This window comes from Ambystoma mexicanum, chromosome 10 (assembly GCF_040938575.1).
Source record: "Ambystoma mexicanum isolate Mex_15411 chromosome 10, UKY_AmexF1_1, whole genome shotgun sequence".
Taxonomy (NCBI): domain Eukaryota; kingdom Metazoa; phylum Chordata; class Amphibia; order Caudata; family Ambystomatidae; genus Ambystoma; species Ambystoma mexicanum.
In genome coordinates, this window is record NC_090932.1 from 292,375,940 (window position 1) to 292,392,805 (window position 16,866).

A 16,866-nucleotide genomic window follows, 5' to 3' on the forward strand; every position below is an offset into this window, starting at 1 on the left:
CCCCTCAATCAATTTGGCCTAGCTGCTCACATACGAATACTATCCCACAAACCCATCGTCACTCTATTAAAACGCAGATATATCACACGAAAAACCAGCCCAGCTGCACACATAAGCATCCCACAGGTCTAACGCAGCCAGAACCCAGTCTTGGTATCTACCCTCCAGACTGCATACATTGAACCAATACCACTACCACCACACCCAATGCTAGAATGCAGCTACCATCTAGCAACTACATCGGCTGAACACTTAACTGGTGTACCCAAGCACCCTTCAACACCCTACCACTTCTACTGACCCGGACTACGGTCCCTGAAGGCGTTCAACCTACCAGCGCTTTGTCATACCAATGATATATATATAGAGCGCTATATGAATGCCAAATAACATAACATGGTGGGTTTGGAAAAAAAAAACTTTCACCTCATTTGAGCCAAGTCAGACATTCCACAACGCCTCCTAGTAGCCATCGCTGGAAGTTCAACTCCAGTTCTGAGCCACAGCAAGGCATTGTGGTTATGCAAATTATCTCCAATGCAAACCTTTTTCTCCAGGAAATTGTCTTTAAGAACCCTTTGCCTTTAGAAATGGTGTGTAGACCGCTAGGAAATGAGCATGGTGGCAGACACGCTTTGTTTTGCTCCGGTAACATTTAACCCTATGGGAGACTGGATTCTATGCGGGACCCTAGCTAGCCAAAACGTTCCCTAATGAGGGTGAAACCAGGTATGTGGGTGTCCTGGCAGCCTTGCAAATGCCGGTCTTGGGTTGATTAAATTAAGCTATGTATAAAGTAGCATTGCCCTCTTAGACAAAGATGTTTTCCTGGAGAAAAAGGTTTTCATTTGGACTAATTTGCATACCCACAATGCTTTGCTGTTGTGTCTCAGACTGAAAGTGAACATCCAACAATGGCTACTAGGTGGCGTTGTGGAATGTGTGACTTGGCTCAAATGGACTTTTCTACTTGTATACATTTCTGGAGCTTGTGAATCTGCTTGTATCACATGCTCTGCATAGTCCGACATCTAGTGGAAGTCGCAGAGTATTACAAGATTTGTTTTCGAAACTCGAAATTGACGTTGACAGGGCGTGTTAGTAATACTATCCCTAGTGTGACGTGTAGGTCCCTCCAGATTGTTTTTTTTTTTCTGTCATCGAAGTACATTGCAAATGCAGAGTTCTTCCGGGCTGATACCTTTTAATTAGTTGAAAGTTTAATTGTAGACTGACTTTTTCCTTTCTCCAGCATTGGATCTTTCATGGATTCATTTGCTGTGGATATTGCCCGTCGTCAGGCTTGGAAAACCATGGTAACTTTAATATAGTAGTTCGTAGACGGCCTTGAGTGTCCCATCGTCGTTATGGGTGCTTTGGGTAGCACAAATGGGATGTAGAGTATATAGCTCCGCCCTGTGGCTTCTCCTCAGATTTCAACCGTCTTCCAAACTGTTGGGGTTACCTCATGTTCTCTCCTGAGAGAATTCGTCTTTTTGTGAGAATTTTTCTTTCTTCACTTCAGCTTTCGCTGGTTCCAGTCTTTCAAAAAAGGAAAGGTGTGTTTTCCGGTCCTGTTATGGAATCCTCGGGTCCGATGAATCTTCAGGCCGTGAGAGACCTGCGGCCTCAAATGTATACGAGGGAGACAGGCATTCAGAGTGCCTATACTGTTTGTACCCTATCATTCGACCGAAGACTGCAACATCTGTCAGGGGTTCTCACAAAAAATCTTCGAAGACGGGAATAGGCGCCTAGTTTGTTGGCAAAACGAGGGAGCCTATCCAGCTTTGGAGGTTGGGTCGTCACGCGGAGGCAGGGCAGCCACTCCCTTGGATAAGAGGTCACCAACACTCAGATCAGAAGAACCCCTGCAAAAGAAATGGCGCACAGGTAAGCCTAGGCCTTCTTCCGGCAGGATAAAGCAGTGAAAAGACCTCGGAGTAGTGCGGGGTTGCAGGTCCCCGCCCCCCCACCCCACTCTCATGACACTTACATATCACGTGCTGAAAAACCTAAGGATAAGGGCTCGCACCCGCAAAAATCTACTGATTTGTGTTGTAAATCTTCGTCGTTTGATAAAGTAAAATCAAGGCCTACGTCCCCATCCTTACCAACGAACAAGTCTTCGTCCGCTGACAAACCTCATTCCTCATCGGCGTCCCATAGTCGTCCTCCGGCCACAAGTCTACGAAGCACAAATCCAAATAGTCATCCATGCCATCGCCTTCTCCATCGGCGATGGTACCGGTGACGAAGACAACCTCTATGATTAGTCTCCCGTCGACAGCTCCTTTGACCGCTTCGACGACTACAGTCAACCACTGTCCCATTGGTGACTACACCGTCAACCGCTCCAGCGACCTCGTCGACGATGAAGAAAAAATCTGTCGCAATGTACTTCCTCTACAAGGTCAGCCCAGCCCGCATTGGCAACAGATCAGTCTCCCAAGGACAGATCAAAGCACACAGCTGTGCCTGCGGAACAGCCTCTTAGAAAGGTTTCTGACCATACTATCAGAGGAAATACTTCAGCATGAAATCTCATCTGATTTTGAGGCACCTACCTACGACAAGCGGGCAGTTTTTGAGTCCGATCCCTAAGGAGCTTCAGAAACACCTCTACTAGATCCATCGGTCTTGTATCTACAGCGAATAACGCAATCACCTTCCCTGCTGTCCACATCAATGGACATGGGGCCTATTCCACATCAATATCCTCTAATCCTCATTCATTGCTTTCTATGCAAGTACTCGCCACTCTGCAATCTCTCCTAGGACAACTCGACGCCAGGCTTCCAATGCCTCGAGCTCCATCAGTCCTGCTGTTGAAAAGCCCACAGATTGGTCCTCGTCAGATGGATACTTCGACACCTCACAAAACCAGGGGCACTCGCCCCAGAAAGCAATGCCCAGCTAGACCGCCTCCCCCATCTCCTAGGGCACTTAGTCTTCGATGCAGGGAGTAGGAGGAAGGAGAGCTGGATGACTCAGACATTGCCCCCAGGGCACCCTCTCCACTTCTCCAAGGAGGGCGGATACTTGGCATACAGACCCGGGCCAGGATGCGCTGGGTTGTCCGGACCAACAAGATCTCCCCCCCCCCCCCCCCCCCCCCCGATGACATAGGCGCATTCCATGCCATGATGGCTAAAGCCTGTCAGGAATTCAGTCTCACACCGGAAGAAGAGAAGGCCTGTTCCTTGTTTGACCACATTGGGGGAATTGGGGGAGTGGGGGGCAGGGGGGAGAATGAGAGAGGCGGTTTTCTCAATCCCAATACTAGATCACGTATTGCAGGAGGGTCTCTGTACGATGAAACGCCCTTTCATGGAGCCATCAGTCAAAGGCCACTGGGGGGAGGGGGGGAGGTTCAAAGCTCCCAAATACACTCCGAAGTGCTTAACATCGCAGCCAACACCAAGTCTGTTGTGTCCACGGCAGCTACCAGGAAAGCTTGCACCCAACACAAGTGTGCCGCTCCACCGGATAATAAACTGTAAGTTGGACGCTTTTGGGAAAAAAGTTCTTACTAAGAGCGACTACCGTGAAAGCTGCCAACTCTTTGGCCATTGTTGCAAGGTATGACCGTGAGATGTGGCACCATCTAGCGCCACTGTTAGACCACCTTCTAGAGAAGCAGTGGAAAGAAGCTATGCTTTTGGTGAGAGAGGGGGAGGAGGCATTGAACCGTAGCATAAACATTGCTGTCGACCTAGCTGAGACTGGCTTCAAGCAAATTAACAGGCTGGTTTTCAGGCGTCAAGCTTGGCTTCGCTGCACGGATTTCCGCCACTTGTGGATAGGCGCGTTATAAATGCCATGTCATATCAGGAAGTTCAACACAAGGTTGTAGACCTGCCTTGTGAGGGTGAGAATCTTTTAGAGGGAAAGATCGACGAAGCTTTGAAGGCCATGAAGGAGGATTCGGATACAGCAAGGTCCCTTAAGGCTCTGCAGGGCAGAAGATCTTTTTGCCCCTTTTGTGGAGTCTCAGGAAATGTAAGATTTTCAGGTTCTCGAGACAAAGAATACTGCAGATCCACCAACTACTCCCAAGGCTACAGGCATTCTTTTCAAACTGCCCAACGCAACAAAGATTACCAAGTCAGAGGAAACGGGGATCCTCCTTCACAAAGAAGGCTGTCGAAGCAAAGCACAACAATGACTGCCACATGGACAGTCGGATAGGAGAGAAGGTGGCGTTCCACCTCAGCGAGTGGCGTTCAATATCCACGGACAGATTGGTACTAGATGCTATCCAATACGGCCACTTGTTGCAGTTCAAACGTCCACAACTCCCCATTGCTCTGGTAAAAACATCCCAATCTCACCTTCACATCTTGCGCCGATAAAAAAAGGCCATTGAGAGGGTTAGCCCATCGGCAAGAGGAAAGGGTACCTATTCCAGGTTTCAAATTCAGGATGCTAATGTTGCAAGAAGTTATAAGGGTGGTTTAGCCCGAGGCCTTTTTAGCGTCTCTAGATTTTGAACTTTCAGATACCAACTCACCCAAGGCACCGCAAATGTCTCAGGTTCACGGTGGGCAATAGCCACTTATAGTTTCGGGCTCTCCACTTTGTCTTAAAGTCAGCTCCCAGGTCTTTCACCAAGTGTCTGGCTCCTGTAGCAGCTTTCTTCCGGAGAAACGACCACCATGTTTACCCGCACCTGGACAACTGGTTGGTCAGGGGGACAACTTATCAGCAGACTGCTCCTTCTACAACCTCTAGGCTTCACCATCCACTTCAGCAAATCCTATCTGACGCCCTCAAAGAATGTGGTCTTCCTGGCAGCGCAATTCCGAACAACCCATAATCGGGTGAAACCCTTGGAAGAAAGGAAAGAGAAACTCTTGACCCTAGCACGCTCTTTTACACCGTGAGAATCTGTTACAGTCCGCTCATGTCATCTGTACCATGTCGTCCTGCACTCCCCCCCCCCCCCCCACCCCCCCCATTCCAAACTATCACCTTTATATTCGCCCGGCACAGGAATTTTTCACATCCAGATGGTCCCATATCCAGGGCTCCTGATCGGATAAGATGGTCATCTCCCGGTCACTGGTGGACACCCTACACTGGTGGACTCATCTCTTCAACGTCAAACATGGCACGCCCCTGGTAAGAGCTGGATTTTCTTTACCCTATTGTGACCAACGCCTCACAGGTAGGCTGGGGGTGCTAATCTGGACAAGTTCCAAGTCCAAGGCCTGTAGTTACCCATAGAGGCCTCTCTACACATCAACGCGCTAGAGCTGAGGACGGTGCACTGGGCTGTCAAATCTTTTCGCTCCCTCATCAAGGCCTCGCCAATGAGGGTTCTCATCGACAGCACAACTACCATGGTTCTCATCGACAACAGAACTACCATGTTCTATCTGCGCAAGCGGAGGGACACACTCACAGATTCTATCCCAGGAAGCTTAAATCATCTGGCACTGGGCCATCCAGCAAAAGATTCAGATCCTGGCTTTCCAACTGGCAGGGATTCAGAACAAGGCGGATAACCCCAGCAGGGACTGCTCCCAGGCACACGAGTGGCAGCTGAACAGCCCAGGTGGCAAAGATCTTCGCAAAGTGGGGCCTTCCCCTTTAGACCTTTTCACATGCCCCGAAAACAAACAGTGCCAGCAGGGTCCTCATCCATTCTCTTTTCCTTGGACTGGGATTTTCGCCTGCATGTTCGCTCCTTTCCCCTGATGAGGAAAACTGTTCAAATGATTTGCGAAGTTCCCTGCAAGATCAACCTAGCGGCCCCGTTCTGGACCAGGCAGACCTGGTTCTCGGACCTGCTCACCTGGCTGTGGACGATCCTCTTCACCTGGGTTCCCAGCCAGATCGCGTATCTCAGAACAAGGGGATGGTATGGCATCACAACCCAGGCTCCCTCAAGTTGACTGCATGGCTCCTGACCAATACGAGTTTGGCAACCTAAACATACCGCAGGACTGTCGCCGGTTTTTGGCTGCGGCAAGCGCTCTGTCTACCAACACATCATATACCCGTAAATAGAAAAGGTTTTGTTTGGTGTACAACCTAACCTGCCGCCATTGCGTGTCATGCCTCAACTCCTTCCTTACCTTTTGTTAGCAAAAGATGGTCTTGCAGTATCCTCTATCTAGGTTCACCTAGCAGCGATATCAAGATTCACATGGAAAAGATCTTCTACCCCGCTTTACAGTGACAGATTAATTTAGCACTTCCTGAAGGGCCTTTTCAGAACTTTTTTCCCCCATTTGGAGTCTCAACCTAGTTTTACAGCCCTCATGTAACTACCTTTTGAGCCTGTCAACAGCTGACATCAAATTTCTCACTTGGAAGGTAATCTTTCTAGTGGCTATTACGTCCTTCAGACGAGTATCAGAACTACAAGCTCGGTCATTGATCCACCATGTCTGCGCTTCATGAGGGACAAGGTTCTTTTCTCTACGAATGCATATTTCATTCCAAAGATTCCATCTGATTTTCATAAACGCTACAATCATTCTGGATTTTGTTTTTTTTTTTTTCCTCTAATGCTTCTACTCCAGCTGAAAAGGCTTTGCACTCCATGGACGTCAAAAGAGCTTTAAAGTACTACCTAGATCTCACTAAATCGTTCAAGTCCTCCAAGCAACTCTTTGTGCCTTTCGACCCTTCCAGTAACGGTAGTCCGATTTCAAAACTGGGCATCTCACACTGCGTGGCTGCTACTATATCCTTCTGCCACTCAAAGGCCAACAAACCTCTACAATCGGCTCCCAGAGCTCATTCCACAAGGTCCACTGTGGCCTCAGCAGCTCTATGGGCGGGCATATCAATCAGACATTTGCTAGGCAGCAACATGGGCAGTGCCCCTACACGTTCACCAGGCACTACTCTCTGCATCAACAACATGCTGAGGATGTACAGGTGGGACGAGCGGTGCTCCAAAGCCTGTTCCAGTAAGGTAAGCTCTGCAGCTTCTGGTTTATTTTGCTCTACTCCTGTTTATTACCTTAAGGTTATATGCTCTATGCCGCTTCTGTTCCTTGGCAGCCGAATCGCTGAAACACTTAGTCATCGAGTGTGAGAAAACTATTGCCTTGCGTTCTGTACACCCGAGTCAATTTACTCCTCTAGATAATGACATATTCGCTTGGTAGCTTAAGATTTCATCTGGTGCAAATGTTAAACATGTTGGTGCAATTGTGAACTATCTAGATGCACTACTGAAATGCTCTCTTTGAGCAGTGATCTCAAGCCTTTATTTTGTGTTTTGGAGGACATGAACTGGGATAGAACTGACTCTTCGCATGTTGTACAAACTGGCTGATGTGTCTTTATCTTTGCTTTTGTTCACTTACTTCCTCTTTCTGATGTGAAGAGCTATCGGTTTTGTAAGAGCCATTTGAGTTATGTTCGTGGAATTGAAACAAAAGTTTTTACGTATGTTGAAACTGATTTTTTTTTCGATTAAAAAAAAAAATGCTTTTCTTTCAGTCATATTACTGAAGGTTTACATCCTGTTTTGCCGGATATGCACCTCCAAGCATTTCTACTGCTACAAAGTCTATTCATAGCATGTGAATCCATGAAAGATCCAATGCTGGAGATGGGAGTAGTTTCTTACCTGTAACTCTGCTTCTCCAGCGTTGGTACCTTTCATGGATTCACATGCGCCTTCCACCTCAGGCAAACATCCTTCTTTGGACATCCTCCTTTTGGAGATGTTAAAATCTGAGTGGAAGTCACAGGGGCGGAGCTATACACACAACGTCCCATTGGTGCTGCCCAAAGCACCCATAATGATGTTGATGGGACACTCAAGGTGTTTTACGTTTTTCCCATAGGAAAACTACTATATTAAAGTTACCAGGTTTTTCCAACCTGACGGGCAATATTCACAGCTTGTGAATCCATAAGATACCAACGCTGGAGAAATGAAGTTACAGGTAAGAAACTACTCCCTTATTGTTCGCTTTGCTGCACGGCTAACGGACTGCTCGAAGGCTTTCGACTAACAACCTCTTCGTTGACGACCAGATGTGGCCCGTTACAGTCGGGGGTGAGGGGTGTTCATACTGACCTTTTTAGAGAATGAATGCATATTCTGTCATTCCCCCTTCTCACCAAAACAATAATGGACAAAACTCACTTTTTTGCCATATTTGCCACCGAGGGGAAAAAACCATGGAAGGACACGCACTGAGTGTACAATTAGTGTTTCCCGGGGGATCACCCCGAAAGTTTGTACATCCTGTAAACTTTTTTCAACTGAAAACCTTAAAGGATCGGCGGACCAAACGCTGGGCGTCTCACACCATGCAGGCCTCGGCCTCCATCGACATGACGATGGACTCCAGCGAGGGCAGTATCGGGGTCATGAGTGATGCTGAAGGCGAGCAGGGTCTGTTGGAACCCCATGTGCGAGCCTTCCAAACCAAGAAGCAGGCTGGTGGCTCTGTGATGGAGAAGACACTTGGCGTTGAGGGCAAAAACAAGCACAAAGACACGAAGCATACCCCCACGGCCGACTCTCGACGTACCGTCGAGTGTCGAAGCCCATGCAGTGTCCAAGGAGAGAGCCTCAGGTTCTTAACTGTCCTCTGGGCCATTGCATACGCTTTCGCCTCACGAAAGGCCACCAAAACAAGTGTCGGTTTTGGACACTGCACATAAAAAGGCCCTCTTTTCGCGTGCTGAAGAACAGGCAGCAAAAGGCGTTTCGGCGTCCCCCAAGAAAATGCAGGAGCTAATTAAAAAACACATCTGTGCATCACTGCTTAAAGCAAGGTCGCTACGCCAAAAGAAATCGCTAATTTCGACGCATTTGACCTCGAACCACACAGGCTGTATTCCCACCCCCCACCCCCTTTTTAGACTCTCTCTCTCTCTCTCTCGGGGGCTATGCCCAGAAAAATCAAAACTCCCTCCCAGACGTCCCACCTTCATGTCAGTATACACCTGAACAGTTGAATAAAATCTTGAGGATGTTCAGTTACGTAGACTTTATGGACAGACACCCAGACCAAGTGTCAACCCTTAAAGATGCCTCACAGCCAAAGGTCTCAGCACAGCAGCCCCCTGGTCTTGTCTTGAGCCACAGCCTAGCACCTCTGCTCTAGGCACCCCGCCTCGACCTACCAAGACCCCTCTCAAGACTTGTATTATGACAACCCCCTCAGGGTCACGCGACCCAGGGTCTCAACGGGACGTTTATAGTCCAGACCAATTTTATGATGACATTTACGTGACCCAGTTGCCAGACCACCAGGACCAGCCGGTAGTAGATTTGTCTGACAACCAACTACAGTACAATGAAATGCTACTAAAGGCAGCACAACACTTTAACGACACTCGTGACAAGGACTTTGTGGAAGACATTCTGGGGGACAAAAGGTCCACCACCCAGTTTATTCCGCTCCTGCAGACTGTCCAAAGACTCATCCAGCCATCCCTACTGGTGCCTAGTCTCACAAGGGTGGTCAACTCCAGAATAGAGAGACTTAGACCAGTGCCCACTGACCCCCCTGTATATTAGTATAAAACAATTCCTAGCCGCCTAGAAATAGTTAGTTCACAAGAGCCAGTGAGTCTCCGGTTTGATGCTAAAGGGTCTGGTGGTGGAAAACCTCTCTACATGTAGAATGACTGCACTGGAGACCGATGGTCTAACGCTGCAGTACTGTGCAACTGTCCAGTAGCTGACTTTGCATGACTGGTTACTCAGAAATGCAGGAGATGATCCAGTGGCACAAGTAAGCGTAAAGTTGATTAAAGTCCCCAGGATCAGGACAAAAATGTCAAGTTGCAAGCTACTAGCCAGACATATTCACACAATGCCCCATTCTACATATACAGCACACCATTTCTTACTCGCCACAAGTCAGTTTTCACTAGCCAACTGTTAGTGGCTGGTGCAGATTTTGAGCTCTGCCGGGGGTCACTGAAATTTTTATTTACATTTAGTCTGGCCTGGGGTTTTTGAGTTTCAGGTCTTTTTGTAATGTTGGGCTGTGCAGGTTGAAGAAGGGCTGCACTGGGAGAGGTGTGGCCTGGAGGCTTGTAACCCAGCTAAACACTCATGGTCGTGGGGGGGGGGGGGTAGTAGCATGCACTGACCTCGTAGTCTAAAGGCTCCCTTTTTCCTGATGCCCTCATAAACCTGAGGTGAAAGTGAAGAGAGGGTTCTACATATGCAGAGACATTTTCTTAGACAACCATTCAAACCTTATCCAATCAATGGGCCTCATCCTCATTACGGGTCCAGCGGTAACCTGCCAAAGCTACCGGTGGGGTTGCCGCCCAACCCATTTTATTTTACTGGCACATGACTTCCCGGTGCCACAGGCTCATAATGAGTCTGGTGGCCCAGGAAGTTGGGCGCCGGCAAATGAAGTCCTCATTCCCGTAAGAGTCTTATGGGACTCTATGGGAGTAGGCACGTGGAAGCACCGTTGGCAACGGTGCCAATGCTTCCATGATTAGTCCGCCCACTGTGGCGGAAGCACCCGGCAGGGTTAGACCTGTCGGGCACAGCGGCCATGGCAGGCAGACTGAGTTTGCCGACTCAGAAACAAGGGTGTCTGTGAGCTTACTGGCACCTTGTTTCCGGACCGACAAACTCTTAATGAAGCCCAACTTCTTCATGGATACAGGTGCTAAAACACTGGTCACGGACCCAAATGCCTCGAGATGGATGACATTGACTAATGACGAGAAACCAATATCCTGATGTCATTAGTGACACCACGACATAGCAATGTTAGTCACAAAGTGCTCTAGCAGCCATTACATACACGTGAATACACGAACATGCTTACGCAGTTCTGTAGATAGATGCATATACATGCTGTCAAAAGATTTTATTTTTCCTCATTAGCCAAGTGCAGAAACTCTGAACGCAAGGCGAACAAAGGGATGTGGAGCAAGCTTGCAGATGCTTATGGCAGCTAACCCTATGGAACTACAGGATCTCACAAGGAGCCTAGAAGGACCGAATACAACTATTTTATGGGTAACCTAGCATGCTATAGAGCTGAAGAAATCCTAGTAGAAGTATGAGGATCACATGAGGCCACAGGACAAGAGACGAGGGAAAGCAGAACCAGTCTGCACAGAACAGCAGGCCACGGCACGCAGCCAAGGTCAGTGACGAGCAACACATTCCAAACCTAAAACGACCAAAGGGCCATCTGCAGAAAAACAGAATAAAGCCTCATAAATTGCAGATCAGAAGAAATAGATTTCGTGGTCCTCGATCACGTGATGCAGCCAAACCGACTATGGTTATTCACCTGCGGTCGGAAGACGAGCTGTTTTCAGCAACACGGACATGAAGTGAAACATGGAATCATTAACAATGTTGCAACATTGAGGGCACTCTCACAGGAAAAAGTGGTACTGCTCCCAGGTATATTGGGAACGCATAGTAATTCTCATCACCTTATCCCATGAATGGGCCTCATCCTCATTACGGGTCCAGCAGTAACCTACCGGTGCCATCGCCATCGACAGCCCCTGTCGCTCTACCTTACCTTCCATAACGTAGACTGCCACAGACTTTAATAATACATACTTAGGAAGACTTGTGACCAGTGTAAATGGATTGTAAATGTTGCCTTGTGATACATATGCTAGTGCCACACTCGTATGGAATTCTTCACTTTAGCTCGCATCGCATGGAGAAAGAAATGTGATTGTTGGCATGTGCCACACTCAGGATTCTTAACTTTAGCTTGCACTGCATCTAGATGGAAATATGACTGTTAGCATGTGCCACACTCGCATGGAACTCTGAAATTTAGCTTGCTTTGCATCTAGATAGAATGTTATTCTTAACATGCACCACACTTAGAATTTTAAACTTTAGCTTGCGTAGCATTTGGTTAGAAATGTAAATGTCAGCATCTACCGCACCTAGATGGAATCCCATAATTGCAATGGACAGCAATGCCAACTAACAACCAACTAACAATTCCATCCCTCTGCATATACCTCTCGAGCTCTAACGAAACACAAGCCTAAAACGCAGCAATCCGCAACAACAAAACAAACATACTTGCACAACAGCACACGACGACTATGGACCGTAAAACACCCCAAGCCCAGCCAATGGACCCACTGGGCTGAGGCCGCCAAAAGCACATCACTGCTCTCTTGCATTTTTCCAGCTCATTTCCCACTAACCCACCCCCTCTCTTCCGCTTTTTCCAGACCTGCCAGAGCACCACGGGACCACTTCGGTGGTGATAGTGCGCGGTACAAATGTCCTTTAACATTAACCTTGAAGTGCACAAAGCGCTGAGAACAGAGCTGGGTCCCGGGCCTGGGGAGACCAGTTGCAGCCAATCGGGGAACAGAAATCCAGGGGTGGATGGCAGAGGGCAAGGGCCAATGGTAATCCTGCCACCCTGCCCCAATGTAATAGTTTCTTGGGGAAGGGGTAGGCCAGCCACCTGACCTGTAAGGGCCAATGACAAGACAACCCATATGGGCAATCTATAAGGGATACCCCTCTGATCACCCAACCAGAATGACTGATTGGTGTTTGGGGAAGGTCCCATGTTGTGACGCAAGGGGACAGCAAAATGGCCCGAAACTGGCTTGGAGCGTTGAGTCTGCGAATTTCCGAACTTCTGTATGATCCTTGTCGGTTTGTGTAATAAACGACAGTTCTAACGTGCCCTTGGCTTAGTCCCCGTTTTGGTTCAGGGGGAGGGTTGTTGGGCTCTGGGAGCTAAACCGGTACGCTCGTAGTAACCCCCAGACCTCTGGCATACCTAAGCCAACCAAAGGGAGGGTGGGTGCCCCGTTCATGCATTATCCGGTTTCTTCTTGGGCAAATGAACAGCACGTGGCTTCAACCTTGAATCCAAGACACCCTATTCAGTCACTGGCCCAATGTGATCTGGGCCCCTCAAGCTTCCTGACCGGGTCATATATATGCCCACATGTGTATCCTTTCGCACAAAAGGTCATTGTTTGAGCTGTAGACGTCCTGCAGGATTTCCAACAGAAAGGTCCGTTCTAGGGTCTCTTGCATCGAACAGTGCTCTGTTCTCTGTTTACAGATGTGGTGTTTCAAAGTTATCGACTGCCACCTGAGTTAACATAGCTCACTGGGGAAGCTTACTTGCCCTGTGAAAGACAAATGCCTTTGGAGCACCCATCCCTAGAATTCTTAAGGTCTCTCAAATGTCACAGAAGAGCTGCTCCTGAGTGAGGCCTTTTAATTTAAGATTTTTATGGGAAAACTGATCGGTGAGCTAGTACAAATAAGCAAATGGCTGATTGATGCTTCAGTAGTGATTCCTGGTCCCAACACTGTCCCCTGCTCCTCCTCCTCCTCCTCCTCCTCCTGCAGAGTCTGCTTGACCAGGGTTATTTGTTGCAAACAAATATGTGCCTGATACCCTACACCACTAGATTGTAGTGCTGTTGCAAATTACATTTCAATATGGGCGTTAGCTGGTGTGCTATAAGCTCCTAGAGCGAACAACTATACAGTTGTAGCTCCTGCTAAATACCACAGAGACCAGCCCTTAGATGCTTGCTCTCTAAAAATAGCCTATATGAAAATATACAATGTACTTGAATTGCTAACTACATGCTCGCGTGCTTTATTTTGGATTTTACATGGTTATTCGCAAAAGAAATTGGAATCAACGTACACAACTATCCAGCCATAAAGTACATTTTTTTTAACTACAATACAGTCTAAATGACTAATTAAGCAGCATTCTAACCATCAATTTAAATTTTGACCCCAGTAAAGCCCACAATACTCCAACTCTTCAAAACTTCAATATGTCTCTGTTTTCAGGAGTACAAGGATGAGTATTGGCTTAACAGCCAACTCAACGCCACACTACTACTAGTACAATAGCAGTGATCCCAGTCATAAAGTGAAAACTGACATAGCTCGACTGGCATACACCTTTTTGTGGTATTGTGGCCAAAAGCATTCTTTAGTCTTGGCAGGGGTGTGAAGTGATAACCATAGCAACCCAAACAGCATATAGTGGCAAGACTCCAAAATAAAAGAATGCCCAATCAAGGTTCTATAAGAATATATATACTTAAACAATCAAAAATTCACACAACTAACTCAAAACACTAACCAAGGCTCAACCCCATGCTGAAAACCTTGAAAATGCAGAACTGGTATTTATTCATTTTTTGACATTAGTACAGTGCACTACACCCATGGGCATGAAGGCGCTGGTTACAGTGAAAGTGTTACATCAGAGAAGAGTTTGTCAATTTGAAAGTTACTGTAAGCATGAAGGCTTACAGTGGTTACGGTGACCAGCATTACATCAAGACAGAAGGACAATACTTGTGGTTTTGACAGATGCTGGGGAAAATGTTTGCCGAGATAGTTAGCATGAATCATGCTTAGAGGCTGCCTCTAGGTTGCACATCATGAGCGAAAAGCCATGTTTTAGGTGCTTATGGAGATCCCAGTAAGTGCTCCGATCTCAATGCTAGTGGGAGGGCATTCCAGTTCTGTGCCGCAATAACTGGGAAGCTAAGTCCTCCTGATCTTTGTAGTTTGAATCTTGGGGTGATGAGGCAGTGCATTTAGTTAGATCAGGTAGATCTGGTAGATTGAGCTTTGTTAAATTTGTGAGATGGGGATTTTGGGGTAGTATTCGAGACATTTATGCTTTATGGCAAGCGTTTTGAACAGTATGCGCTCGCAAATGGGCAGCTAATATGCATTTTTTCTAGCAGCTTGCAATGCATTATTCTGTATGATCTGCAGCTTATTAATATTACGTGCACTGGTGCCAGTGAATGAGTAGCAATAGTTCAGTCTGGATCCAATAAGTGCTCTGGTAGTGCAAATGTCAGAGGGTGGGGGAGAGAGGAAGGGCTGGCAGGCATTCATTTATGTCGTGGTTTAGGCCACCAAAGATGTGATTGCATTTCCTTGCTTCGCTAGAGTCGAGCTGGAATCCAGGTAGACCCGAGGATTTTGACTTCCTGTAGTACTGGGGTGGATAGATCAATGATGAATGATTTATATGCTCCGTCAAGTTTGTTCAGCAGGGATTGTGAGCCGACCAGGAGCAGCTTGTCTTGTCATTGAGGCCTAACGAATGTTGAGCCATCCAATCCTCGATCGTTTGGTGGACTGCTCCAAATGAGTTGGAGATATAGTCTCCTGTCATAGGTAGGAGGAGCTGGGTATCGGCCGCATAGTTTGTGTAGGAGATACCCTGAGTGTCAAGGAGGTTTTGTGAAAATATTGTATCAGCCCAGAAAAACCAAACACCCCTTGAGGGTCCGGAAATGAATGATAATTGGTTAGCCGAAGACCAACCGCCTCATTTACAGTGTAAGAATATATATTCCTTAGTCATTAGTTATTACGTAGCTATTAGTTCAACTAGAGTCAAGCCATTTTAAGATGACCAGAATCGCCATTTTGTTTTCTCTGCTCTCTAACTTTGCCACTTTGCCTCATGTAAAACTGCTTTGCTGTAGATATTATTTCGCTTCAATGGTCCAAGGCTAAGAAATATGTTAAAACATTACACTGGAGAGCCAGACAGAAATGCCCGATTCCCTCCCTCACATATCCTTGAAGACAGGGAGCAAGGCATTTAATCAGTACACGAATGCGAGCAAGTCTCCTATAAAAGTAGCAATGTACGAAACTAGCATTTAAAGAGTTGAGTTGAATTATGATCTTCTTTACGGCCCCCCTTTCTGAGCCCGGAGAGCGGGCTGACCTCTAGAGCGAGAATCAAAACTAAGATAGAGAGGTCTGGTATGTGCCAGTCTCCTACGCGCAGCTTGCCCATGACAAACAAACGCTGTGTTCTCGCAAATAAAGAATGGTGTCTGTAAAATTGAAGATTGCAAACCGTTATGGTGGTCTAAGGTGTCATATTCGTCACACTGGTCAATCATCGCCTCTAATTCAAAGAGAAATGAATTGGGGCGGCATCAAATGTGTCATTGCTGATTGAAAGATGCTCCGTTTGTATATATGTAACTGATGTACGTTTCACGCTCTCTTGCGTCCCCCGAGGTCTGTTAGACACACGTCGTGGGACCACTTGGCCAACTGGGACTACTTTATATTGCAATAAACCTAGATTGTGGGTACCAAACCTTGTGTCTGGTGTATCTATTCGTGTGTGTGGTGACTGTGCCTTGTTTCCACATCCGAGGGTCCCTCAGGGGCCCCTTCAATTGTACAATGTGGGTGAGATGCAGGTGCCCTGAGGTACGCTGCAAGTGACTGCGGTTGGAAGGGATGAGACTACAGAGGAGAACACTCTCATAGATCTATTAGAAAGGAAATCTGAGAGCCAAGTGGTAGATTCCAAGGAAAATTGAACTGCTGAGGACTAGTGTTGGCAGAGGATTTGGTGATCCACTAAATCGAAGGCAACTGAGAGGTCTAGCAATAGGAGGAGAGCAAGCTTGCCAGAATCTTTGAATGAATCCATTTGATTTATTTAAGTCAAGGAGTGCGGATTCAGTACCATTACCAGGTCGGTATCCAGATTGACGTAGGGCCAAGAGGATATTAGATTCCAGGTGAGTCGGATTCAGGCGTTGTATGTGTAATTTGTGGCTTGGAGTATGGCCTGCTTGTATTCTTTTAATAGGGTGGTGGTGGTGTTCTTTGTTCGAGACTGTAGGGTTGTTTCTCCAGGCGATTTTAGCTGTGTGTTTGTTTGTGCGAAGTACTTTACGGTCGGGGTGAACCATGTGTTGAGGTGGGTGATTGTTTTGGCCTAGCACTCTGGGTACTTGAGCAGTGGTCCTCCGGTGACTAATAGCAGCAATTTCACTGTTCAAAGGATATGTCTTTCAAGAAAAAAGCAGAGGGGCTGAAGGATGGCTTAAAATTCACTATGGTCCCAAAAGAGGACCAGG

At 47.2% G+C, this 16,866-nt stretch overlaps 1 protein-coding gene across 2 annotated transcripts in view; it reads left to right on the forward strand.

The window, feature by feature from the left end:
• The window catches only part of LOC138491361 (large ribosomal subunit protein mL44-like), a 99,036-nt gene that overhangs the window by 43,333 nt on the left and 38,837 nt on the right, over positions 1–16,866 (forward strand). Inside the window, exon 4 of one of the 2 annotated variants that reach the window (XM_069617858.1) lies at positions 7,815–7,916. The exons of the other annotated variant lie outside the window; for it this stretch is intronic. Coding sequence (XP_069473959.1) covers positions 7,815–7,878 — 64 coding nt within the window. The 3' untranslated portion in view covers positions 7,879–7,916. The remainder of the gene's footprint in view (positions 1–7,814; positions 7,917–16,866) is intronic. 2 annotated transcript variants of the gene reach the window in all.